Consider the following 26,507-nt stretch of genomic DNA (forward strand, 5'->3'; position numbering starts at 1 on the left):
GTTTTTTTTGCAAACACTCATTTCCTGTATCTTGGAGTCCTTTTTTCAAAAGCACAGGAACTGACACATAAATAATATCACTGATCCATGTAATGCAATTTTAATATACTGATACTTGCTCAAGTGCATGATCCATGTATTTACCCACCAGAAATAATGGATTCCAATAAAATATCTCTACCTGTGATTCTCTATGAAGTGAAAATAAAAGCCAAAGCATGATTTAAAAGTTTTAAAAAAAGGGTGAACAGAAACAGTCTCTTCACTTCTTAAAAATAAGCAACTTAATCTTCTTTAATCCTAAAAATATACCTTTAGAGATATAAATCTTTATTACTCCTAGAATTAGTGAGTTATAGTGTGGCAACATTTACCTGGCCTAGCACTCCATTAAGGCATTGTTCATGTGCAAGACCCAGACACTCATACATACATTGTTTAACTGACTTAATACATTCATGTTCATTAAAATCCTTTTCCAAATGACAAAACCAATAACATTCTTTAACAAAGCTAGTAAACACAAAATATATCCCAAATAGATTGAATGAAATGCAATGAACTAGCACCTATGTAATACATTATCTATTCCAGTATTAGATCACGGTTTCACAACTCAATCAACGAAAGAACTCTTTCAAGTTCAAACTCAACAATGCTTATGAAGAATAGCAAATTCTTCAAAGGCTTAAGACTGGTTAATTGTATGAATGACTGTGACAGAGGCAGATAAAATACCAACAACCACAATTAATAGGATCAAACATTGCATCATGAAAAGTTCCTTTTTGTATGGATGCTACCTGAAAAGTGGACAAATATTTATATATGAATAGAATGTATATGTCCCATATACTTATGAGAAGTTTTAAAAAATATAGAAAATAATGAAACTGTATCAGCAATAGTATTTCACATCCATTTTCCAGGAATATAAACAAACCATATAATGCTCATTTGTAATACAGATTGCTAAGATTGTTAATCATATTTAACACTGGAGTTCCACATACTATTAAATGGAACTATATATTGAAATCAATAGCAAAATTCCCATTGATTTAATATACCCAAGATCTAACTATTGGCAACAAAGCAAAGCAATTTATGGTTTATATTCGTAAAAATTACTTTTAATAGAGCACAAGGGATAAACACTACAAGTTTAATCATGATCCCTGTCAAAAGAAAAAAAATTGTGTGGCAGCATATTCCTGAATGAGATCAGCATATGGACTACATGGTTTGGAAAATTTCTTTCTCCAAATCTAGACATGGTCTGGGGTCACAGTTTTGTCCTAGGAAATGTCACAGATAATGAGGAAATTCCCACAAGCATATCTATTCAAAGAAGCCAAAGCAATAATAATGTGAAAGTCTCCCACTGGTACATCAGTGGGAAAACATTTGCTTTCAATAACATTATCAATTTGCTTTGTTCCATTCTCACTTAGGTTCTGCACATTTAAGCAAAAGAGGTCCTCAACTGGTAGTTCTTTTGAACTTTTCTGTTCTTGAAGCACTAGTGGAGTGTTTATTGGGATTTTGGAGAAGCTGTTCATAATGCTGCACATAGCTGGAAGCTGACCCGTATTTGCATTTGCAGGTGTGACCCAAGAGCACAGAACATGGGGGCAAGGGTGGAAGGGGAAAGAAAATATTTCCAGGAATGATAATTCTGAAAGATACGATATGAAATTCTGAGTTCTTTGGGCAGCCTTCTTTTAGGCAAGGACTTCTTGCAGTTGCTGGTTTTCTGGATGTTGGGGGTAAAGTATGCCACTATCCACAAAATATATATATATAAAAAAGCTATGAGCTTTTTCTTACAGGAAGAAAATTCCCTAGTACCATAAAAAGGGATCTCTTCATTCCATAGAGATCAGTACCTCACAGGAGGCTAGAATTAAGGCAAAGACAGGCCTTTGTACACAGAGAGTGGCTCTATGTTTTCCCAGTTCTAAATTATAATGACTCATTTTAAACAAAGCCCTGCACCTGTAATTTCTTATCAGAGTGGGGGCTTCTGCTTGAAATAGCAAGACCTTCAGTAGTAAGATCTGTTTGCTAGGAAAAGGGCTCAAGAAAGTTTTATGTATTCAACATATATATGTATTTGCACACACTCACACACACGTGTACTTATACACACACAAATATGCACACACACAAATTCATAAATAGATGTCTATATATGTACATATGCAAAGAGACAATATTGAAAATCATATTAGACTTGGAGTATTACCCGCTTGTCAGAACTATTTAAACTACTATCTACACAGTACATATTGAAACTCAACTTTAAGATTTTTTATTTTTATGTACAGTTCATTTTTTTCCTCTGGAAATAAAATATCTAAATACAGACAGACTGTAATGTTGTATATGTATAGCTTTCAACAATACTTTAGCTGAATAAATGCTTTGTACATAGTTCTGTCTTTTAATGGAGTTTACAGCTACATTGATAAAATGGATTCCTCATTTCCTTGATTGTTTTAAACAATAACAAGCAGAGAGACAATTACAAGTTAATATTAATAATCAGCTCAAATAACACTGGTTAAATTATGTACAATACAAACCATTCATACAAATGAAGACTAGGATATTGAATTTGTTACAATATTTTGTAATAAAGATAAGACAGCCACTTATAACTTACATGTTCTCTGCCAGGCATTTTCCTTCTTAGAGATCAATTCCAGTTTTTAAGTAGTTTAGCTGACCTAAACTCAAACAAGTTTAAAGAATCAGAGCTTAAAGTCAGAGTAACATTAAACCAGAATGTCTGCTCACATGTAAATTCCAAATGTTTGCCCATCTTTACTAGAAACAGGCTTGCTCCATGGAAAAAGAGCCACCAACACCACCTTGAATGTGCCTACTGTGTGCTGGGAAAAGTCATGACACTTTGCTGTGTTCACATAAATATGGAATACTGAACTCTAAATACACTTTTTTCCCATTTTAACAAGTACTTATTCCTACAGTATTATTTACCAGTACAGCTGCTCCAAGCAGTAGAATGCATGAGTGGGGATTATTGATTGGCATGTACTCAAAGGACTTTCAAGGAGATTTCCATAACAGTCTGCCTTAGAAACCTTGTACTGTCTGGTTAATCCATTCTGCTTGATGATAGGTTATGCTGAATCCTTAGATATGAGACAATGAAAGATTTCTTAACAGGAATCTCAATAATGTGCACTGAAAAGTGTGTGTGTGTCTCTGTGTATGTGTATGGTTTTATTTCAAATCCATAGATTTACACCTAGATGTATACATGGAGCTGACTGGGCAAAAATTACATTAGATTGTTTTCCACTAACATATTTGCAGCCATTTGACATCAGCAGCAGCAGGTAGACACATTCCAGGCAATAGATGTGGCCTTCCTCCTTGAGGTTTCAGCCCTGTTATTCGACCTCTTTTATTCCCCAGGCTTCAGTCTCAGACACAAGTTGGTCCTCACCCTGAAGGGAAGTAGGGTGTGTCACTGTGGTAGTTGTAATCAGGACACACCTTCTGTACTAGTTTATAATCTGTACTATAAAAGGAAATGTAAATACAGATTACTTTAAAGGGCTTGGAGCAGAGCCATGACACGTGGCTCTGGGTCTGCTCCTGATAACAGGTTTTTGAAGGGTCATAGTTGCAGAGTGTATTCTTGGTAGCCTTGTCAACCTTTTCGTACTCGATTCGACAGTTAAAGGACTTGGAATCTTTGGCATCAATCACTGTCTGTTGTGCCAAGTCAAATTCCACTATTTTTGTAGGGGGCACTAGGCTCACAGATACATTCCCTTGACCAGTGGAGTTATGCCTGAAGTAAACACTAAACGTCCCATTGCCATGGTCAACGATTTTCCCTGTTATTAACAGATTTAGCTTCACAGTCTTGATGTTGGAATGAAAATCTCCCCAGCCAAACATTTTCTTAAATTTCCCAGTCTTGACGATGGGCCGTCTCTTTGCTCTGGGCCGAGGTTCTTGCAGATCTGTGGAGTTCCTCAGCCAGTCCCAGAGATCTTGCTCAGAATAAGTTTCTGGGGCATCGTATCGCAGGTCCAAATCTGTATCATTTTCCTTTCCACGAAAAGTCTGTGACAGCAGTCGGCTGATGGACAAGTCTTTGCTACTTTCTGTCCATATGTGTTTTAGTGTGGATTTGGAGCTTCCTGATTTTAGAAGTTCTGTTTTTCCTCCATTTGTTAAATTTGCACAGGTAACCTGAAAAAGAAGGGAAGAAGAAAGAAACAATATATTGAGCTATGTGATACAAACCGCATCATTTCCACCTGAGACAAAAATAACCAGATTTCTTAAACATAGAGAAATAAATTTTTGAGAAATTAAATTGTACCTTTCTAATCAGTAAACCAAAAGAGAAATGTCTGTTTTCCTCCACTTTCCAAGTAGTTATTACCCAATTCTCCTTTGCCATTTTTTTTTAATTGGCCTTCAGATTTAATCACAGACATTCAGATTATTTGTCTGTTATGATGTCTGTAAGTGATGAGTGTGTAATGAATTTCTACAAAAACTGAGATACACAGTCTTGTCATCCTTCAGGCTGTATGTGGCATTTCAGAGTGAAGTGTTCTTGCTTGAATGTTCACTCTGCAAGGTTGCTGTGTCTTCCACCATCAGAGAAAATTCATTTATTTTTGTTGCCCCTGGAGTCCACTGACAGGGTGCTGTCTTGGTGGTGCCAGCCTGACCATGCTTGGAGTCCATGTCATTATGAATCTAATAATAATAATACAATTTCCCTACTCCTTTTATGAATACTCATTGGTCTATGTTCTTGATTGGGATCTTCAGTCACAACTACAATATAAATAACAGAATAATGAAAATTTTAATGAATTTTGAGTTGACAGCTGTACATACAGTGTACTCCACATCAGTTAATGTAGGAGGAGTCACAGCCTTTTCTAATAATCCCTTATAGAGCAGCTATTGGTTTGCCTTGCCTGTATCTAATATGACAAGCATTTCTCTTCTCTCGCTTCACTTCTTTTTTCACCATTTCCTCCCCAGATTAAATAGAGATCTGTGTAAGACAAAAAGCCTTTTGTACATTCACAATTAAAAAAAAAAAAAAAAAAAGAGGCACCAATTTAAAAGCAGTAATAAAAAAATCCTGCAAAATCACATTTTAAAAGAACAGAAAATTTTGCACCAAGTTCCTAAAAAGTCATATATTTCAGACATAGTTTTTCATAAAATTTACTGTCAGAGCAATTTGTCTTATTTATATTTTTTTTCTCTTTGCTTTAATTGAGTGGAAAACAGAGAACAGATGCAGGCTCGCAGCTGTCTAACATGCAGCACTGGCAGAGAGCTCTGACAGAGCGTACCTGGGAGGGCTGGAATTTGTGCAGGGTGGATGGAAAGGGACTGAAAACATGTGTAGTCCCATTCCCCATAAAATTTGCACCACACACACTGCCCAATTTTTTAACATTTGCACTGCTCTGAAGAGGCCATCAAGTTTCTTATTTTCCTTTTCATGGCTATATATGAGATTCCAAATATTCCTGTTTTATTCCTCTGTGCTCTGGCACTGATTTATGTGCTTCTATCATACTTGTATTTACATCTTTCTCTTCACTTAAAAATGAATTGAGTGCATTTCATACCTAGGAAACCCATTGGAAACCAGAAAGTATTTAAATCATGTCCCCTCCCTACTGGTACAACTGGAGGTATATGTCACAGAGGATATCTATCACAGCATGGCCTTTTCATTTCTTAACAATCATGAAATTGAAACACACTTTCATTAACTTCAGTAGTTTTCCAAGGTCATTTGAAAGCACATACATAAAATCAGTCTAAATTGTCTTAATACACTGATCACACAGGAGATATGCCCCCAGCCTTTTACAGCAAATAAATGGGTAAATAAATCTGTCACATCCTACACTATACCTGCCCAATCTATTTCATGTGGGGCCAGTAAGGATAATAGATAAAATATGGATTTATTCAGGATTTTTCCAGAGAGACAACTTCCCCCTCTTTTGAACGGACAGAAGGATTAAAACGCAGACTAGCATTTTGATAGCCAGTTCATAGCTGCATCTTAGCAATAACACAGTAGGCCAGGAGAGAAGCTGTAATAAATGCACTGATGGTGCACTGGTTAATGAAGCAGCAATGAAGATGTCACAGGAAGAGAGAAAGAGACTCAGAATATATTTTTTTCTATGGCATATGGGGAAGGAGGGCGAAATAAGAAAAGAAATGTGGTTAAAAGGAAAAATGTGTCTGTCAAGAATGAATCTGTCAACCTACAATGAATCTAAGGAGTTAGCTAGCCGAGCTAGTGAACCAGCAATCTCTAGGTAGGATGCAGACTGCTTACCACTCTCATTTTCTTTGCTTACAGTTTGTTTTTCCTTTGTTTTCCTCTCTTCATCTAATGATTTACATTTTATAGGATTAGACTACCAGTTCCATGTAACAATATGTCAGAGTATAAAAACCTTGAAAAAAGGTCTCTTTTTTTTCAGATCTGTGAAACTGAAGACTCAGGAAAGGGAGGAAATTTTCTGAAATGATTGATAACTGATCCTATACATGGTCTTTTGAAAGCCAGCGTATTTTATGGAAATGGATGATTTAGGCTACATGCATTCCATACTGCTTCATATCCAATCTAAGAGATAAAACTGGTTGTTACTGTCATTGATTTTGTAACACCTGAAAGATTTCTGACTGTGCAGTTAGCCCTGAGACCTCTGTTTGTGATTTTCAGGGTGAGTAACTGGTTTTATTCATGAATAAGGGCCTGAACCTGCTCTTTCTAGTCAAGAGTCTGTGTTAGCACTAAAAAACAGCCAACAGGCATTAATAAAAAAAGCTCTAGAATTCAGTGTGCTTCACTAACATTTTCCATCCAACTGCTTTTTCATATACTGCTAGTATACTATATGCTATAGAAAGTATCCTCAGAGACTCACACACCCAATAGCACAGAGCATTGCTGTGTAATAGAATTTCTGCAAATGCAGCAGTTCTTTCACATCAACTGATTCAGTTTTCTTCAACCTCTGATTCAGTTTTCTTCAATCTCTCTTCTTCCCAAACACAAGGTTGCAATAATACAAGAAAGAGCATGCAAAAATATGAGGTTTTGCACATAGTATTGTGAAACTGAAACATAGATGTATTTTTGGGGTGCATGGAAAAAGAGCCAATTTAAAGTGGATAATAAAACATTGAGCGTCCTTAATTCTATGGTGGTTTTCTTATCCTCTTCCTTAAGGATTCCTACATATAATTCAGAAACTTGCATATTCTATTTTATCAATTAGTTCACTACAACCAGTTTTGCCTCCTTTTCCATAGCCAAGTGTCACTCCCAGATGAAACATTGAAATGTTTGGCCCAATTTTAATGGCTCTGTATAAGATGGAGTCCATTTTCTTCATAGCAGCTCATATGGTGCTGTGGTTTAGGGTTTTGACCCAAATGCTGGTAACACACTAATGTTCTACCTTGGCTGAACAGTGTACAGCACCAAGGCCTTCTCTGTTTCTCTCTCAGCCCCTCAAGTGAATAGACTGGGGAGGTGCACAATGGATTGGGAATGGACACAACTGAGCAGAGAACCTGAATTCACCAGAGATATTCCATAATATGTAGCATCATGCTTAGCAATTGAAAGACTGAGGGGTTTAGAGGAGGTAGCCATCTCTTGATCAGGAACTGGTTGGTCATCATTCTACCCACTGGAGTAGGCTGTGTGTTGACTGCACATCACTTGTTCTTTTTCTTCTTTTCTTTCTTCTTCTTCTATTTATCCTTCAGTTATTAAACTTTTCTTTATCTTGACTCCCAAGTTTTCTTGCTTTTATTCTTCCGTTCCTCTTCCCCATCCCACTGGGGAAAGGGGAAGGTAAACAAAGAACTGTGAAGTTCTTAGCTGCTCACCAGTGTTAACCCAAAACACCACTGCAGAGCAATAAATCAGTGTTGCAAAAGGGCTGAGTAGGGGGATTTCCTCCACGACTGCATAGCCAGAAGTGGCTCTGAATGATGATGATGGCAGAAATGTTTGTATAGAAAAATAGTAAGGAGCAAAAAAATTTAGAAGTGCTTACCTAGTGCTACAAGTGTCATTGGAAAAGCACTTATTAAGCATGGCAGACTGATATTTGGTTCTGGTCTTGTACTTTTACTAGAAAGTATGGATTTCCAGTACCTAGTAAAGTCCTGATACCAAAAAGGCATCAGGAGGTTTTACTAGTGCTTGGCAACACTTTTCCAACAAATACTGACAAATTGTTATTCCATTTCTTCTACTTCTTCTTTGAAGAAGGAAAGACAGTGATTTCATTGGGCACAATATCAAAAAGCATAATTAAAACAACACAAACAACACAGGAATTGATATGTAAATAATGTTTTAATCTATTAAAATAGAATGCTTCGTTCATTTTGTATCCTATGTTTTAAGTGTGATGAATTTTTTTAATGTTTAGCTTCATTAAGCATATTTTAATTAATATTTGTAGTTCTTTTAGGACTTCCTAAAGGATAGGCAGTTTATTTATCTCAGAAATTTTGGAGTTCTCTTTCAAGACACTGAGCCATGAATTCTTTTCCAAGTCAAACTTTAACATTTGGAGCAGAGAAAATGAAGTTAAAAAGGAATTTCAGGAAACCATGAAGGCCTCAATTGGTGATTTAGGTCCTCTTCTCAGTGTAAAATCAACCATAGGTATATTAACACTAATTTAAGATTGATCAGTTTGAGATTGTAAAAAATATAAATTCAAAAATGTACAGAATGCATCTTGATTTCTCACTCTTTTCGTTTTATTCTAGCTCTACCACAGTTCATTACCTATAATTACAGTACTGGTTTAGAAATTATGCATTTATTTCTCTGAATATATGACTACTTCAGAGCAAATGAAAATGCAAACAAACAATCTAATATTCAAGGTGGAAAATTTCTCTTCAGGTAAATAACTAATCAAAAACCAAGACTGTTTTTATTGGCATAGCACTGTAAGAATTTGGCAGCACTGTGTTTGCAAATGCTCTGTATAAAATAATTCAGAATTTTCTTTCCTCGGTAAGATATCTCAGAGACAACATAGGCAGGAGAGTATTGATGGACATGACAATCAATGAGTATTGATGCCATGACATTACCATGGCAGGGCAGCACACAGAAAGTGGTCACTGAGTCCAGTATCCTTATATTCATCCTGTTTATGCAATGGATGGAGGGAAAACAAGGCTGAGTTTACTCTTCCATTTAGACCCATTTTTTTTCTTCCTGCAGCTGTCTACACATTGTACGAAGTTACCAGTGGCATGGAAATATTTTATTCAGTGAATAATTCCCAGAAAAGTCAAAGTCAATATTCTACAGGTATCTGGTAATAAACAAAGAAACTGAGAATGCAAATTAATGGGGATATTATTATAATGGGAGAGAGTAAAACACACTGAAGGACTCTTAAATGTACCTCTTAAATGGACACTTTGGAAAAGAAAGATGAAAACAGAAAAGCATATACATGGATATTTCACAGGCCTCTCTGGTTTTAACTTACAAACATTTTTGCTGCACAACATGAAAAGAGTAAGGATATGTGTTGGTCATTCAAAACATCTGCAAACTCAGATGAGTCTGACAAAAAGGACAGTAACCCATGATCTACTGTGTCAAATGAGAACTCAAACGTGGCTATGCAGGATCAAAACAAAGACTCATTTAGAAAAATCATCTTGTCTCCAATAGCAACTATAAGAGATGCCTGGAGAAGGGCAAGAACATGGTAAGCATATCATAGACCCCTGATTTCTTCCCAGCTGTCCAGTAATTCTAGTTTCCTCTGCTAGATATTGTTTCTGTATATGTTTTCTGTTTCATCATTTCCCTTTCAATTTTGTAATATTATGCTATCACATATAAAAATCTGTGAACTGAAGGACCAAATGAGTTTTCTGTTTCAGTAACTCTAAACAGACTGATCTTCTGTGCATTTGTTCACTTTGACCCTTTGTAAACTTTTAACACTCATAAGCAATGAATTCCACAGCTCTGCGTCCTCCCATGGCTTGTTTTAAAACTTGTTCCTGACACCTTCTTTGGAGAACCATTCATGTGGAAAATTCTGTCTCTATCCAAATTTCCCATGCTCCTCATTACTTCTCTTTGTTACTATGCTTTAAGTATTTTTTTCTACAAATACCACTGAGTGGAAAATTTGATGATTCCTAGCTGCATGAGGAAGCTTCCTTCTAGCTCACTAGTACATGCCTCAACTCTATCCATTCATAATAGTAAATAAATATTGATCTCTTTTCCAGGCCTAAAAGCCTCCTGAATCATGCAAATAATCCTTGTACATAAGTTATTCCTATACCTATACCTTTGAATTTCCTTTTTGTCCTTCTCCACTCCCAGTTCTGTCTTTAAAGTGAGGAGGCCAGAATGGGGCATGCTATTCAGGATGTGGCACAACCATGGTCCTGTGTGATAGCAAATATGGCCTTCCATTATTTGTTCAGTCTTTTTTCTCTATTAATTCAAAGTGTTTTATTTGAGTTTGGTCATAAAAGAGCACTGAATTGATTATTGACCATATAAAAAGAAGCATCTGAAGTTTTTAATCATATTTTCTAAAGTAATCACTTTGGATCATTCATTTAAGCATAAAAAATGATAATTTGTTGTCACACAGAAAACAGAGGGAATGTAAATTTAGTTTTTTTACTATCTGTAGGTTAAGAAAATGAACTTAACATACCCTGTTACCACAATTTTTGTATAGAACATCCTTAAGAATCACAAAATTCAGAATACTTGTATTAATTCTGCTCAGCTTGGCTTTAAATTCTGTATTTTTCTTGTTTTAATCTATGAGCTATCATTCTTGCTTCAAATGGCCCTTGTTAAAACAAAAATGTAGCTACCTGAGCTTTGTTCATCATTCACACAACAGCAGTTATGCAAGACAAGAAGCTGATATAAATTCAGCTGACAACAGCTGATATAAATTCAGTAAAATTTAACATCATTGAAATTACAGTGCCTGTATGAGTTAATATCTCTTTGAGATCTGACTAAGCATCAAAGACTAATTAGAAAATTTGTACCCACAGAAAGATGAGGGTACTCATAAAACAGTGGCAACACGGCTTTGTTTAGGTGCATTTTAATTCTTAACAGTTGTTATCATAAAATATATAGATGTTGGAATGGTTGTTCTACAAAAGAAAAAGCTAGCAAAAATTACAATTTTACAGTGCTTTCTACACAATGTAAGTTGCCTTATAAATAAATCTGAAAACTAGCTAGTCTCAGATAATTTTCTGGAAATGCAAAGATGGTAAAGCGCCTTAAGTGTTTGGTCACAATAAAAATCCTTAAGAATTAGAGTTTCCATTCCTCTCTCTTGCATTCCTGGACTGTGGGCTAAGCTGTGACACCGCCACAAGCCCTGTGAATGGTAACAGACTGAGGAAAAAATCTGGTGGCCTGCCAGCTCTTAGGTCCTGAATTACATCATATTCTTTGCCAGTCCAGTCCATGACCTTGGGTGGGATTCACTGATCTATTCATTCACCTGGAATTCTAGGCTTATTCCATACTCAAGAGAGAAACAGAATGGATTGTGTCCTCTGCCTCCATGAATTGCTGATGAACTTTCCAAATTGAATAAATTTTCTTCACCTAGTCGCCCAATAGTAACCAAAAATAATCTGACCTATGGTGCATAACATGCCCTAGAGACAATTCTATGGAGAGAACCCAAAGGCTGTAGGCTGGAAGCAGGGCAATGAATGCCCTGTGTAAATGCCTTCTGAAATTCTCCAGTCCTGCTGAGGTACACTTCTCGCCATACATCTGTAAGCATGCTGAAGCTGATGAAGTGACACGGTACTCCTACAACAAGGCACGCACATTTGCTAGTATTGCTCCTCCTTTTAGATAGAGGAAATTCCCCATCTGGAGGTTTCCTGTAAGAAACAGTGTAAATTTGTACTATTCTGTTATCTTTTGAGTTTGATTTAATCACATGAAAAATTTTCACAAGTATTTAGAATCTGAAAAATTAGTCTTCTTGATCCTGTTCCGTTCACTAGTGACTAAAATAATTATTTAGTAAGTAGGCTTTTAAGAAGTGTTTAGCCATCGAAGACAGATAGGTACTTTAAATCAATCAGACTTAGATTGTAATTACAGAGACATTTCTTCTAGTAGCAGTGCCCTAATGGATATTTTTTTCCTCCTTTTTTTTTCTCTGCTTCATTCTGCCAGCGCTGCCCTCTCCCCTGTGACAGTCAGATATATAGAAAGATTGTCTTCATTCTTTCACAAACTTTCAGAGTGGAAATCAGACTCAGAATTAAACATCCAGGCTCCTCTAGCTGTCTGGATAAGACTGAGACCTTTGAACCAAGAACTGAAATCACAGAACCACAACAGGAAGTGATGAAAAGCCAGCCCTACAGTTTGTTACACCCTTTTCCTGGAAAGCAGGAGCAAAGACAGGCACTGCTGTCACTGTTGTTTTTCAAACAAGAAAATTTGTTGTTTTCTCTCTAAAGATGTAGCTTTTAGATGAAAAATAAAATAAATTATTGCAACTGTCTATTTAATTTAAGAGTTTAAAAGAATTAGCAAGTCAAAATGGAAGTCTATCTGGCCCTGCACCATGCATTCAACAATGGCTAAATGTTGATTTTTATCAAGGAATGCAAAATGAGGGGAGGAATATACTATTTGTACCAGAAAACATTTTACATTTTCAAGCCTTTGCAGATCAAAGACTTCTTAAATTGGGGGTGTGGCTATGAATTTATTCATTTTCCATAAGTATTGCTTACAAGCACTTCTCTGGTTCTTTATTAATCCTTTACCACGTTAAACACTCTACCACCTCATCTCTACTTCAGACTCTCAGAACTTTCTCATCCTGTTGTTTTGAACAAGTCACCTGCCTCCCAAATTTGATTTATCTGATGCTACCCAAAATCTGGTCCAACATGACACAACAAAACCTAGGAAGGAGGCAGCATTTTTCCCATGGGGTTCAGGCAGAAGTTTGGTACCTGGCTGCTGAGGCCAGGCAAAGCTGTAAACATCTATGGCTGGCACTATAGGAGCTTCCTTGTTAAAGAAAATAAGATGTTGTCTGAATTACTGCTACCTCCAAAAGTAAGGCAGCTCCAAAGGTATAGCCAAGGAAGAGTGTAAAACTGCAGGTTTCAAGTACCTAGGAAATGCATGAACTTTTCCAATCAATTTGTGGGCCGAATCTTCACCCATCAATAACGTGAATCATTAAAATCCTAGAGGAACAGAAGGATGAAGACAGTGTGGTATAATGTATCTTAATTTCATTTTTGTGCCCAGTTATGACAGAATGGAAGGTGTTCCACTTGTAAAATGTCATTTCTCTTTCAGTTTAGAAAATATTATGCTATCACATATAAAACTCTGTGAACTGAAGGACCAAATGAGTTGCAATACCCTGTGAAAATCTTCGCATTCAAATTTTACAGCTTTCTAGGTTTTGCCTTAAAAGAACAGAAACTGAGCCCAAGTATTTCTGATAGCAGAGATGCAAGTGAATGTATAAAGATTTGGAAAATGATTGAAATATAACTGTATGAAATATCCTATTAACTCTTGCCCTAAGTTTAACATTTTTGGAAATAATTTAAACTAAATTCTTGAAGCCTGCTGTCTATGTTGTCATTACAGATTTTTTACTTCAGTGGATTATGACTTTTGAAAATTCACCCCATCCCTGTTCAGCAGGGGATTAAGCTACCATGGAATAAATTAAAGTGGGTTAAAAATGTCTAACAGAGTTTTAAGATCCCTGTATTATGCCAGTATCACAGAGTGCTGCTAACTTTGAAATGAAAGTCTAGCTAGGTAAATAAATTTTGACAGGGATCTATTGTTCTTGTTCCACATTCCTGTAAGCCTTCTTTTATTAATATTAGCTTGCCATTTTCTGCATACATGTAGAAAGTAATATTAAATAAAATTAGATTTTATGTGAAAGGCCACAGAGCAACATTTTAATCAAAATTTGCACTATAGTTTGCTTTTCACATATACACTGAAGAAAATATCCATTATCTTATGAGTAGCCATATCTTCTGAAGTGAAAGATATTATAACTTGAAATATCCTGGTACTATATAATGGACAAGGCCACTGTGCACTATTAACATACTCTATTAATATTGCTCATTTTCTACATGGTGTTTCCAATCATCCACTGTTAATGCAAAATTCAAATAAAATTAAATCCACCTAAATTGTTTGTTGCTCCTGTGTCTGATGCTATAATTTTTCCAGAAAAAAGCATTAAAATGTTGATACAGCTGAGTCACTTTCCACATAGATATTCATGGGGGCTTCCTAGAAATCTGAATTTGAACAAAGATGTCATTTGAGGAAATTTAACTCCCACTGATGTTGACAGAGTGCACATTGCCACACAAAGGAATTTTATATCTATGTGAGACTTTTGGGGAAAAGGGCTCCCACAAGTAGAAGAAATTTTATTGCAAAAATACAAATGCTTTTCATTAAAATCCCCTGTTCTTCGCCATGAGTTATTCATTGATTACAAACAGCTGAATACTTCAGGAAAGGCATTTTAAAAACATAGAGAAAGCTGTTCCAATGTTCAGAGTTTGGCTTATCCCTGATAGCTTTTATGCCTTCATCTTCACCTTATGCCCTTGCTGCATACACATACTAACTTCTCAGAAGTCTTTTGTGATCTCAGAGAAGGTTTTCTTCCCTTTGAATTTTAAACAGATACAGTAACATACTGTCATTCTAACTGTGTTTGTTTAATAGGCATTGATCATTCATTTTTTTTTGGTCAGTGGATATCAACATGTATTCAAATTCATTTCTGAGGAAGGAGGTATATCTCTTAAAGTTGTTCTAGTAAGGAAGCATTAAGCAGCTATTCTATTGCAAGTGTATTCAATTAATTTTTATTGAGATTTTCTTGATGGTTTTGTCAAGGTCTGCTAATTCTTCCAGGGGTATGCTCAGCAGTAAGCAGCATGTGGGCACCAGCTCTGCTAAGCAAGCCAAGTGCTGAACATTTTTTTCCTGGCGATGACATACACAAACATGTTGCAATGTTCCCAAAGTGCAAAGATGTCAAAGAAATATGGATTGGCCTGTTGGAAATCAGGAGACACCACATGTTACATATTTACAAGATCCAGGCAAAATTTAGTTGTGATCCAAATCTGAGCAGCGCTCTATCATCAGTGTACATTTTCTCAGTCAGGATGCAGGGAATCAAGCAGCCTCAGTAAAAGTCCCAGCCACACTTGCCTACAGAGCTGGTCTTTATGTGGCTCTGGACACTGCATTACAAGAGATTATTATGACATTAAAAGGAGTAGAGCTAGTGAGTACTGGAAAGGGATACCATAAACCAATTTCTCTACATCCTATAAACTCTTAATATTCTTTCACTGAGCTTGCACAGACCTGTTTTAAGGTCTATGGTACCTTTCTGAGCTGATCCAGACAGGTATTGTCAGGGAATTTACCACAGCCAAGCAAAACAGAATAGAATACTCAACAGAAAATCAACATTGTCACTGCCTGATAGTAGTCTTATATTTTCTCCTGCAATAGTATCACACCTAATTAAAAGTGAAAATTGATAGCCAGCAGGATTAATCAAATTCCATATGCAAATAGCTGGCTCATGAGAGCCATGGTCCAATTGCTAATACTATCACTAAGGTCATTAATTTAAATTGAGATGAGTTAAGAGTCCTTTGGGCATTGACACATAAGTTGAAGGAGGTTATTCATTGCTAAGTTTTTCACACTGTAACAAAGAACTTAGGAAGAGAATATGTGAATATTGCTCCAGCAGCTTCTAGGATGAGCAGCACTGTGAACTTGTCTATGGGGGCCATGAGTCTTCTCCTGAGTAGTTCTGACACATCAGTTTAAATTCTTATTAGGATGTACAGAAGCAAGTTAAATACAAGACAGTCCAAGGTTTAGTAAATTTACATCTTTGGGTTTTATTTTATGCCTGCAAATTTGGCTGAACATCTTCAAATAACAGAAAGACATCTCTTTTTTAAATAAGACTCGAGGACTAGTTTCATAAACCCTTCAGAGACTTTCCCAGCCTTCAGCCTTCATAAAAGGTCCAGATATTTCCAATTAGCAAGAAGTAATAACTCAGCTCATAAAGAGAAATGCTGCAGCAATTCTAATGCAAATACAGTGCATTTTCAGTTTACCAGCTCACCTCAAAGCTAATTCCAGTGTCTTGATCTATCACTGCATTTCTAGACAGGGTGACTAGAAAAAATGTAGTCTTACAGGCAGATTATGGATTATGATATAGTGCTACACACCTATGAGCTTTCTCCAGATGCTGATGGCAAAAATATTTTAAGTTGCATAGTAACGAAACAACTGCAGAGTAATAAAATAGTGATGTAATTACATAACTTATCCTACATAAAGAACAAAAACATTTATTACTCTGACCTTGTATCCCAAGAACTTTTCAGGTATGTAAAAAAAATTCAATTGGTCTATCAATACAGGCTTAAACTAAATTGAGACCTGCAAATCTTGTTTGCCAGAAGGCTTTTTCTAAATTTAAAGAGACCACTGGAGTCTGGAAAATTAAGCTGGAATCCTTACAAGTTTGGGCTTCATTGCTTCCTCAAGGTCCTGTTTTCATATTCTTAGAGTATAAAAAAATTCAGGTTTCAGGGACTATCAGGAATTCATTGTCCAAAATCTGCTCAAATTAGGAAATGAGGTGGACTCCAAAAAATGGGTAGACAAACACAAACTTTTCACATCAAGTTTCAGGAAGCCTTCATCTTTTTTGACTGATACATGGAGTCTGCTCTGCTTTGATCTCAGACAGTTCTAAACATTAACACCTTGATCACACTGAAATATTTGAGCCAATTCTCTTTGCATTTCCACTCGTGCAGCCTCCTGTATGAACAAGATTTCAGTGGAGTGATTCAGACAGGAATTAAGTGCTTTGCCTTTCATAGAATAACCATTTCATCAAGGACAGATCAAGATCACTGTTACATTCATCTGTCTGCCCAAAAACGCGAATAACTTTTTTACATTGTCTCATCCTTCTATATCTTTGTGGCTGAGCAGCAGTACCAAACAATTTAACATTAGCAAGCAAATTGAATTTGTTACCTGCCAAATGCTGATACAAAAGATAAATATGAAAAAGCAATAATGTCCTCATTCTAAGGCAGAAGGTAACATGTCTTCACTATAATATACTTGCTAAATAATATTCAATAAACTCATAAAAGCATTTATTTCAAATATAAATGCTTAGCAGTTCCATTTTTCAGGCAGTAAATAACAGTCCTGCTTGTGTTTCTCTTAAATGTATTTTCAGAATAGACATCCTTTCATAACCTCTAGTTAGTGTTATATATGTTATTACTCTTACTGCAATGCTCACAGACCTCCCTGTGGTCAGGGTTAAGGTGTACTAGAAGATAAACATATATAGTCACTGACCTAGAAAGATTTCTCACTGAAACAGATTTGACAAAGGCAAAGCTAAAAGAAGAAATATTAGTGATGTCCTAAATCAATTGCAGAGCTAAGAGCTAGTACAAATCTCTGGACTTCTCTTTCCCATGTCATATCCAGTATGTACCAATGAAAAGGCCAATTCCAATAATTACTTATATGTAATGCCACTTTAAAAAGGATGCAAGCTCAAGGAAACAAAGTCAGCTGTGAAGTGAGTTGTGTCAACAAGAAGCCTGAAAACCATTTGTAGCCCATTAGGCAGTCCCAGTTTTCTACAGGAGCAGGAAAAACTGCCCTTGTTAATGAGAAATGTTTGATTTGTTCCTCTGCCAAAAAATGATAGTGAATATAATCATACTCATGTCTTGTATGAATATGGTGTTGCAATGTTGTTATAAAACAACAACAAAAAATAAATAAAATTGGCATTATAAATGTCTTTCAAAATATGAATCCCTTTATCTTTCAGCAGCCAATCAACACCAGCTCTGGGTAGAACATAAGCTACCTAGTGAATAACAGCAATATTTTTCCATTGTTTCAGATTTACTATATGAAAACCTAATTATAGAATTTTTGTAAACTTAGAGGAAACCAGAAGAATTTTTTCAAGTTATTAGCTTTTTAGAGTGTTTTCTTTCTTAGTTTGCTCTATAGGTAACTAAGACAAGAGACCGTAGAACAGCAAAAAGAGTCCAGCTGGTACTTTTTACATGATACTTCAAGCTTTTTATTTATCCATTAAAATTTTTGTCCATTTATTTTATGGATTTTATTGCTAAAATATGGAAGAATTTTTATCTAATGCAATCCAGCAATATTCCTAGATGAATTAATAGAATAGATTTCCTGGTAATTTCAGAATAGCTTTTCCATGGACAACGGCATGTACAGAGATTTGATCTAAAAGATATCATATTTACGAGAAAGACGTTCTATCACTCCAGTTACAGGAGTATGAGAATGCAAAGCTTTGGAATTTAAAGTTTTGCTATATCCTGGTAGTAACCCTAGGCAAATGCTTGCAGCTTAAGCCCCAACCCCAAACCCTTACTCATTCCAAGCCCCTAACATACAACCTCTCACCTCATCCTAAGCTACTTGATGGCAAGAAGAAGAAGGGCAGGCCTTGTATGTATAGTACACATAATCTTGCTATACTTTCTCTAAAACAACTTGTGACCCTTAAATATGATTGTGTACTTTGAGTATGCAGAATCAGATCTTTTTCCAGGCACACTGACTACTACTTAACTAATTTTTCAGCAGATCTATGTCAGATTAATCCAGCTGAGGATCAACCACATATGTTTAAAATTATCAAATAAAACCTTCCAGAGTTAAAATGCAGGTTATTCTGCATTCAGAGCTCTTCAAATAATTTTCATATTTATTTAAGGTTCAAAATATGAATTGGTATTACTCAGGGTAAAAGATTCCCAAGGAGAATATAAAAATCTCAGACAGAGAGACTGAAACTCTCAGCTTGTCCTTGAGACCGAAAATGGCAGTAATTTTGGTTATGGAGAATGGCAGTAGAAGCTTCATGGCAGTTCTCCATGCCTGTTCAATTACTGTCCATTCTAATCAGATTGCTAACAAGGGATCATTAGGAGTTTGGTGTCTATGATGTAAAATATCTACTTGGAATTGGATTTTGATCATCACTTCATTTTACATCTGTTTCCCACTAACCAATGGAACAAAGATTGTTAATCACTCTTGACCTTTCCTGGACTCAAACTAGTAATTTAATTGCTAATCCTTACCGAGGGACTCCGAAGTACACCACAGAGCCCCCGAGGCATGCAGCTTGACCCTCTCTGTTCAGCACTGGCTTTAACCAACAACATCATCAAGAGTACACTCAGATTTGACAATGTTAATTGCAGCTTTGGCCAGAGTTTCCAGATGAAGTAGAAGAAACTGTCTAACTAGAAACATTAAAAATATCTGCTGAGCTCTAGGTGATTCTACATGAATCAAAAAAAGTCTCTCCAGCCAAGAAGGCTTTGCAGCCAAGACAAATCTTGCAGACTCATACTACCGCACTGTCAATTTGCTCCTAAGAAATGCCCAACTCCTGGCAATTAGAATTCTTAAGGGGCTGGTGAAAATCTGTTGGTTTTGGCTTGTTTCAAAATCTTCCCCCAGATGGTAATATAATTCCAAACCAGCTGAGATTCACTCTGTGTTGAATTTCATTCTAAAAAAGGACATACAGAAAAAAACAGGAACAAAAGCTTTTCCCCTCCTCAAATTTCAAGTTACAACATGGCGAACATTTTCTTTGAATAATTCTTCTGAGTACAATTAGGTTATTCTAAATTCTGTATCTCCAAGTCTAAACTTTCTCCTTTATTATTTTCAAATCTGCATTCAATTATATTTCAGACTAACATTTGCTAACTAAGAGAGAAGAAACATAGAGGCAGTATGATCTATCATGCACTCAGATCTTAATGCAAAGCTTAAAACCAGAAGGACACAAGCTTCTACCTGCACATTTTCATCCATATTAAAATCAAATTAAACTGATAATAATTTTTCTATAAATACCAGTGCCTACTACTGTTACAGCTTGTCACACAGTTTCATGCGTCCTACATGTGCTTGTCAATATATATTGATTTTTTACAGGATTGAGGGTCATATCTATAACTAAGATTAGAACCACATTTCTGTTTTAAACCTGACTGAAGTCTTCTGTACTGCATTCTGTTTAGTTTTCTGTAATACTTAGAAGGCATTGCCACTGCAAACTGGAATGCAGCATCTACTGCCCTGAGATTGTACTGATTAATATCTCAGACAGAAACACTAGCAAGGTCCCTCAAAGCAGATAAACTGTGTGGACATGAAGTTGTGCAGCAGATAATTAAATCCACCTATTAGTAGACCTTACCTGAGGCACCATGCAGCTCTGTGCTTACTGGTTCAGGAAACAGCTTGCACAGAGGTCTGTACTGAGTTTTTTGTAATGTCAGAGCCCGTTCTCTTCATTTTTATGCATTGAAAAATGTAGATCTTCTAAAGTAAATACAAATCACTGTAGTTGTTCACTGGAGGGAGTAATTTCCCATGAAAACTGAGTTCAGGCTTCACAGAGGAACACATTAAAGGTACCTCTCAGTTTGATGGGCTTCCAGCCACTTGGGTTGCACCTCAAGGGACAAAATGAGAATGCTGGTTTTCTAGTATAAAAATAGAATCATTGACTGCACCTTACTAGAGTTACTACTGAACTATGCTGTCATAAACAGAAGTTCTAATCTGTTCCACACAGTTACTGAATAGCCCAATCAATAATAACTTATTGAATGAGTAATTGACATTTGTCAGGATTGAGAACACTTCCCATTTTCTGCTGTCTTGATCATACTAAGACAGGCCTACACAGGTAACAAAAATTATTTTTAAATAAATATTTTTGTCAGTATAAGCCAAAAATTAAAAAACTCCATCTGCCCTAAGATCTTGGCAAGAGACACATGCAAGTCCTCACAGAAAGCTGACTGAGAAAGTGTGTTGTGTTGAAAAATATTTCTTTGACTAAGAATTTACAAACTTTCATTTAGAAAATCACACATCACCTTTCTTAAGCATTTCAAAGAACCAGCAAAACACAAGAGCCATGAAAGACTGAGGACGTTTGAACCATTCCCAGCCCTCTTTCTGTTGCTGCAGCTCCTCCAGGAAGGCAGCTTGCCAGCTTCCACAAACAAATCCTCAGCACAAGGGTACTGAGGTATTGGATGGAGGCAGTCAACAGGAACTTGTGGCCATCGTGCCAGGCCACCTGTTCTAGGGGGGATCAAGCCGTGGAGAAGGGTTGAATTCAATTTCCTTAGCAATTCTCTTTACACAGCTTCACAGCATTTATCAAATCTCTGCCACCTGGAGAAACCCTCTTTGTGTCTGGCAGAGAGAGGGAGCAATAAAACAGAATGTGTTTCCCCATCCCCATACCAGATTGACACTGGAAACCCCTAAGTAACTACTACAAATATTACAATGGAAATACGCTTTTTTTTTCCTCTAAAGAATGAAGAAATTTCTGGCAAAGACAAAAAAAATAGCAAAAAAGTAGTCATTAATTTCTGTGAAAATTAATTAAGACTTCAGGGGGCTGAATTAGTGAATCAGATGCAGTCCAGAGGGAAGTTTCTATCCATTGTCATCTCATGTTATTTACCACACTAAAGCTCAAAGTTGCAGGAACTTAAAATTATTCACCACAAACTTAGTATTCATCTTCTTAGTATTGTTATAGTCCAAGGTCAATGATCTCAGCAATAAATCAAGAGCAAATTATAACACACAAATACATACAAAAACCACTTTTTCCCTTTACTTCACAACATAGAGAACAATAAGTATTTTATCCATACTGGAGAAAAATATTTAAATTTTCAATGCTAGTATTGACCATTTATAAAATGTTACATTAAACTTATTATCTGTGGGAACACAATACAAAAATAATATTCTTTTTAAATACTGAATTTTTCCTAAAGGTGTCTAAGAACTTTACAATAGAATCAAGATGGTCAACTGCATCAGAATTATCAAAGTACTGAAAGTTACATAATTTTCTCATGGCAACCCAGACTTTTTCTGATTTTTTTTTTTTTACTACAAAACTGTAAAATTGCCAAAATGAATCCAAGAAGAATCAAGGACAGTTATGTTGGATTTTCAGTGAGAGTAATAATTCAAATGTGGTCCTGTCAGAAAAGAATAGCAATAGAATTGTTTTTTAAGTAGAATCAATTTGAAGTTAATAAGTATTTGCTTCGATTAAAAATTCAGGAATTAATTGCAAGATTAAAAATAGGAAGTACATATAAGCACCAGCATATTTTGAAAGGAAATGTGTACATTTAAATACAAATTATTTTTTTGCCCCACTACACTACTAAATTTGGCGTAATGAAAAATGAGACAAGACAGACAAGAATGCAAAGCTTCCCAGTGCTACTCCATCACTGGCAAAGTCGCAGAGAGGAATGAAGGTTTATACTTGGTGTGGACCCGTGTGACACTTTCTGGAGAAGCAAGCTTTTTATTCAGAAAAGGAACAGATGTTTTGGCAGATAGCATAGAAAGAATCCTGTCAGAGACTATAAACTAGGCTTGAAGTGGAAAAAAAGAGTCTGGAAAAATGTGAAGTATAAAACAAAAGAACCAAAATGACATGGATAAAATAGAAATGCAGAAAAAAGACAAGGGCTTTGTTAAAATTGAAAAGGGAAAGTAAATGTGCTCAACTCTTTGTAACTTTGGAAGAAGTTTTAAGGCAAAAATATGAAACTTATCTCTCTTCCACTGACACAGCTCATTGCAGCATGACACTGGGAGATTAATTTTATAGCTCCAGACAGAAATCAAATAAAAGGAAGAGTCAATGCCCTTTTTAAGCATCAGTAGAGAAAGATCACAAGTACACAGCCAATATTAAAATGCAGCCAAGGTTTATGGCCAACATTTAAGTAGATTTGTACAGGAAGAACAAAAAATAACCAACTGTGTAAATGAAGATGGGCATACTACCACCTCACCTGCTCTGGACCCAGAAGTTTTCCTCTTTCATTTCTTGGAAGTAAAGAAGCTCCTTCTGAACCAAACAAATATGTTTAAGAAGACTTGAAACTCAAATTCACCAAGCTGTTTCCTGTCAGTACCTTCAGACTTCATAAAAAGAGCTTCATCAAGAAATTCTCAGCCCACTCCATATGCACCTGCTGGACAACATTCTAAAAAACCCTCTATAACCTCCAAGAACAGCCTTTTCTGAAAAAATATACACTGGTATCAAGGTATTCAAGCCAATTATGCATGCCTCCATCCTGCCATCTGCTAAAAATGAAGAACCAGACAAAGATACTGCAGCACATCTTGGTACAGACATCTAAGTGGGAAAAAATGTGGCTATACGGAAGTGGCACTCCCAGCTAGTTGCATATCTACTGTGATGACACTGATGCCTGAACAAGTAATCACAAAAGATTCAGGTACTGTACTTCAGCTGTTTCACAGTTAGACTCAACACACCTATCCTTACCACATTGTAAATTCAAGGCAGTTGAAGACCACTTGTGAATAAACAACAAAAAGTTATCACAGGAAAAAAAGCAGGAGCATGGATTTTTTTATTAAAGTTTACATTTTAAATTCCACTGCAATAAGCTTCCTACATCCAAAAATGACACTACCTGGCCTGGAGGGTTGCAGCTTAAGGTGCAGTCCCTGAAAATACCTTAAAGACTAAATTTAATGTTTAGATGTTGTCCCAAGTCACTGTTTCTATGAGGAAAGACTGGTACAGTAACACTGACTAGAATAAGAATCAGAAATTTAATACTGCAATAAAAATTACATATATTTGTCTTTTGGGTTGTAACCCCTATATTAAGTCATTAAAGAGGTGCTGTTTCTCACACAGCAAGACATAGAAAACCTCTGTAAAAACAAGAAACCATGAAAAAATTTACAGTCAGAAAAATATGCAAGGAAAAACTGCAAGGAAATGAATACAAAGTCCCAGTAAAACTGACAGAAAGAAATAAGAAGGTTCATCTGGATAGAAAATTGACCGTACAAACACTTCTTTGCATTCCATATATATTTCCATCAGAGGTTTCCATTTAAAATGTTCTCAGTCTGCAGTCAAAACCAGATTTTCCTGTCTGATGGACATGAAAGCTCAAATTCACCTCTGCAAATTAACTATGTTCTTTCTGCTTCATACTTCAACTATTAGGAGCAACGTTATTTCTGGAACTGTATCTTAGCTTACAATTTGATGATTATGGTACATCAGGGAGCAGAGAATGCACCTTGCTCTGCCACAGATACATTTTTATTGACTCCACAGTACTGAATTGGGAAATTTCTTTTTGTCAGCAAACTAAGCAGGTCTGACTTGGAAGATTTAAAGGCTGCAGATCTGGCATCTGCGATCAGTTGATGTCTGCAATGACAATGGGATGGCAAAAAGAATCTGCTTAGTCTAGGAAGCTATTGCAACTATTTACAACAGAAATACTAAGGGATAATAGTGTACCAGACTTTTGCCATCATTTTCTCTAGGCAGAATGTGTTTCTTCATGAAAGGGGAGACTTTCTGCACTTTCACCTCCAATGCACCTCAGCATTTTCATCCTGTTATTCATTACTGAACAACAATACAAAGTAATCTCCCCAGTGGCTCCCAGTGAGTCCGAAGATTTTGGGTTTTGTGATATATGATCCATCCTCCTTGGTAAAGTCTCTAGCCTCCCACTTTAGACCTCCAAACTCCAGAACCAAGAAAGATAATATTAAGATCTCTGAGATTGCTATCTCATGAATTCTCTGAGGTTTCTAGCAAGATCTTTCCTCATCTACCCCTAGACTTCTCAAAATCTTTGACTCTGAAAACTGGGTTTCTCTCTCCTGAGGAGCAAATTCTTTGCTGGTGAGGTCTGATTAAAAGTCTATCTCCTTTATTCTGTATAGAGAAAACAACAGAAATCATTTCTTACTGAAGTAAAAGCCATGAGTCCAAAATTTCAGAGGACAGAGCGATTGATCAAAAGGATAATGAAATCTTTCAATTAACTTTATAGACTCTGGTCGTAGTCATCAATCAGCACTGTTAAGAACTGTGGATCTTGTAAGAGGTATTGTACTGGAAAAACAGAGAGAAAAAATGTAATCTTGACATTTTCACTAGACAAGAAAAACTCAGGGGATGTACTCACAACCATACCACAGTTGCTAGATTATAACAACTTTATATTTAAATAGAGCAGATCAGTGACAAATTAAATATGGAATTAATGGCATTTTGTTCATCACTAAGTTTTATGACTGATTGTTGCCATAACTGGTGGCATACACATTTTTATTTTCATTTTAGCAATAAGTGCTGTGGCTAAAATAAACACAGATCTGTATGTTTTACTTTCCAGAATTATTAGCCTGTATATTTTTATATGGACTTCCTCGGTATATCAAGATATAACTAGAAGATGAAAAATTACACAGACAATAGAAATTTTGGTATCACAGATTTTGTGATTTTTACGGCAGCCTAAATTATTTCTATTCAATGCAGTATTTATTGAAATTTAATGGTTCTTTGGGTTTTTGCTGTTATTACATAAGTAATTATGTAAAAATTGTTATATGCTTATAATTCTTTCATTTAGATCATCCTCCTGATTAATATTAATTTGCATGTGACTTTGGGGTATTTGCTTTTTCTTGTTCCTCCTACAATTGTCTTACATTTTTCACTCAGTATATATAAACGAGTTTGCTGAACTTGCTTCCTAAGCTATCCTGTTAGTGTGAATTACTTTGCTTACGTGTATCAAAATGCCAAATTCTACACAAATTCTACTTTTCACTGTTTTACTCACTTATGCTCCCCGTTTGTGTCACTCTAGTTAGTGAAAATTAGCATTATGCTGATCCTCACAAAATGGCTGAAGTAATTTGCTTTCATTTGTATTTCTTATTACCTGATAACTCCAGAGCTCTTTCATGTCCTGAAGATAATCACCTTCCCTTATCCAAATAAGATGAAGGTCTCAGTGGTTGCTGCAGCTGTCGCTGACCAATATTTAACCCAATCTGGTACCAACACTACTGTGGATCTGATGTGTGCAGAGCCTTCCTGGTACTACTGAACCCTCAGAACACTTCAAGGAATCACCAGCTCTGAAAAGGAAGTCCCAGGAACATATACATGCAAAAAGATGCTGGCTGGCTAGAAAAGCCATTAAAAATAACCCAGTCTTATAGACTGGGTTATAGACAAAGCTTCTTAAAAGCATCAGCACTTACATGCCTTTCTCCCTTTCCCTAGTTCACTTTTAATCTGATACCACTACTTCAAACAATTAAATGTTTTGCCTTTGTGAGT

The 26,507-nt window shown here is 36.0% G+C and overlaps 1 protein-coding gene across 3 annotated transcripts in view; it reads right to left on the reverse strand.

The window, feature by feature from the left end:
• Positions 1-239: 239 nt before the first annotated feature.
• Positions 240-26,507, reverse strand: part of NXPH1 (neurexophilin 1) — a 141,442-nt gene continuing 115,174 nt past the window's right edge. For all 3 annotated transcript variants that reach the window (XM_068210253.1, XM_068210244.1, XM_068210263.1), the window contains exon 3: positions 240-4,236. In XM_068210253.1, coding sequence (XP_068066354.1) covers positions 3,475-4,236 — 762 coding nt within the window. In that variant the 3' untranslated portion in view covers positions 240-3,474. The remainder of the gene's footprint in view (positions 4,237-26,507) is intronic.

This window comes from Anomalospiza imberbis, chromosome 1 (genome assembly GCF_031753505.1).
Source record: "Anomalospiza imberbis isolate Cuckoo-Finch-1a 21T00152 chromosome 1, ASM3175350v1, whole genome shotgun sequence".
Lineage (NCBI taxonomy): Eukaryota > Metazoa > Chordata > Aves > Passeriformes > Viduidae > Anomalospiza > Anomalospiza imberbis.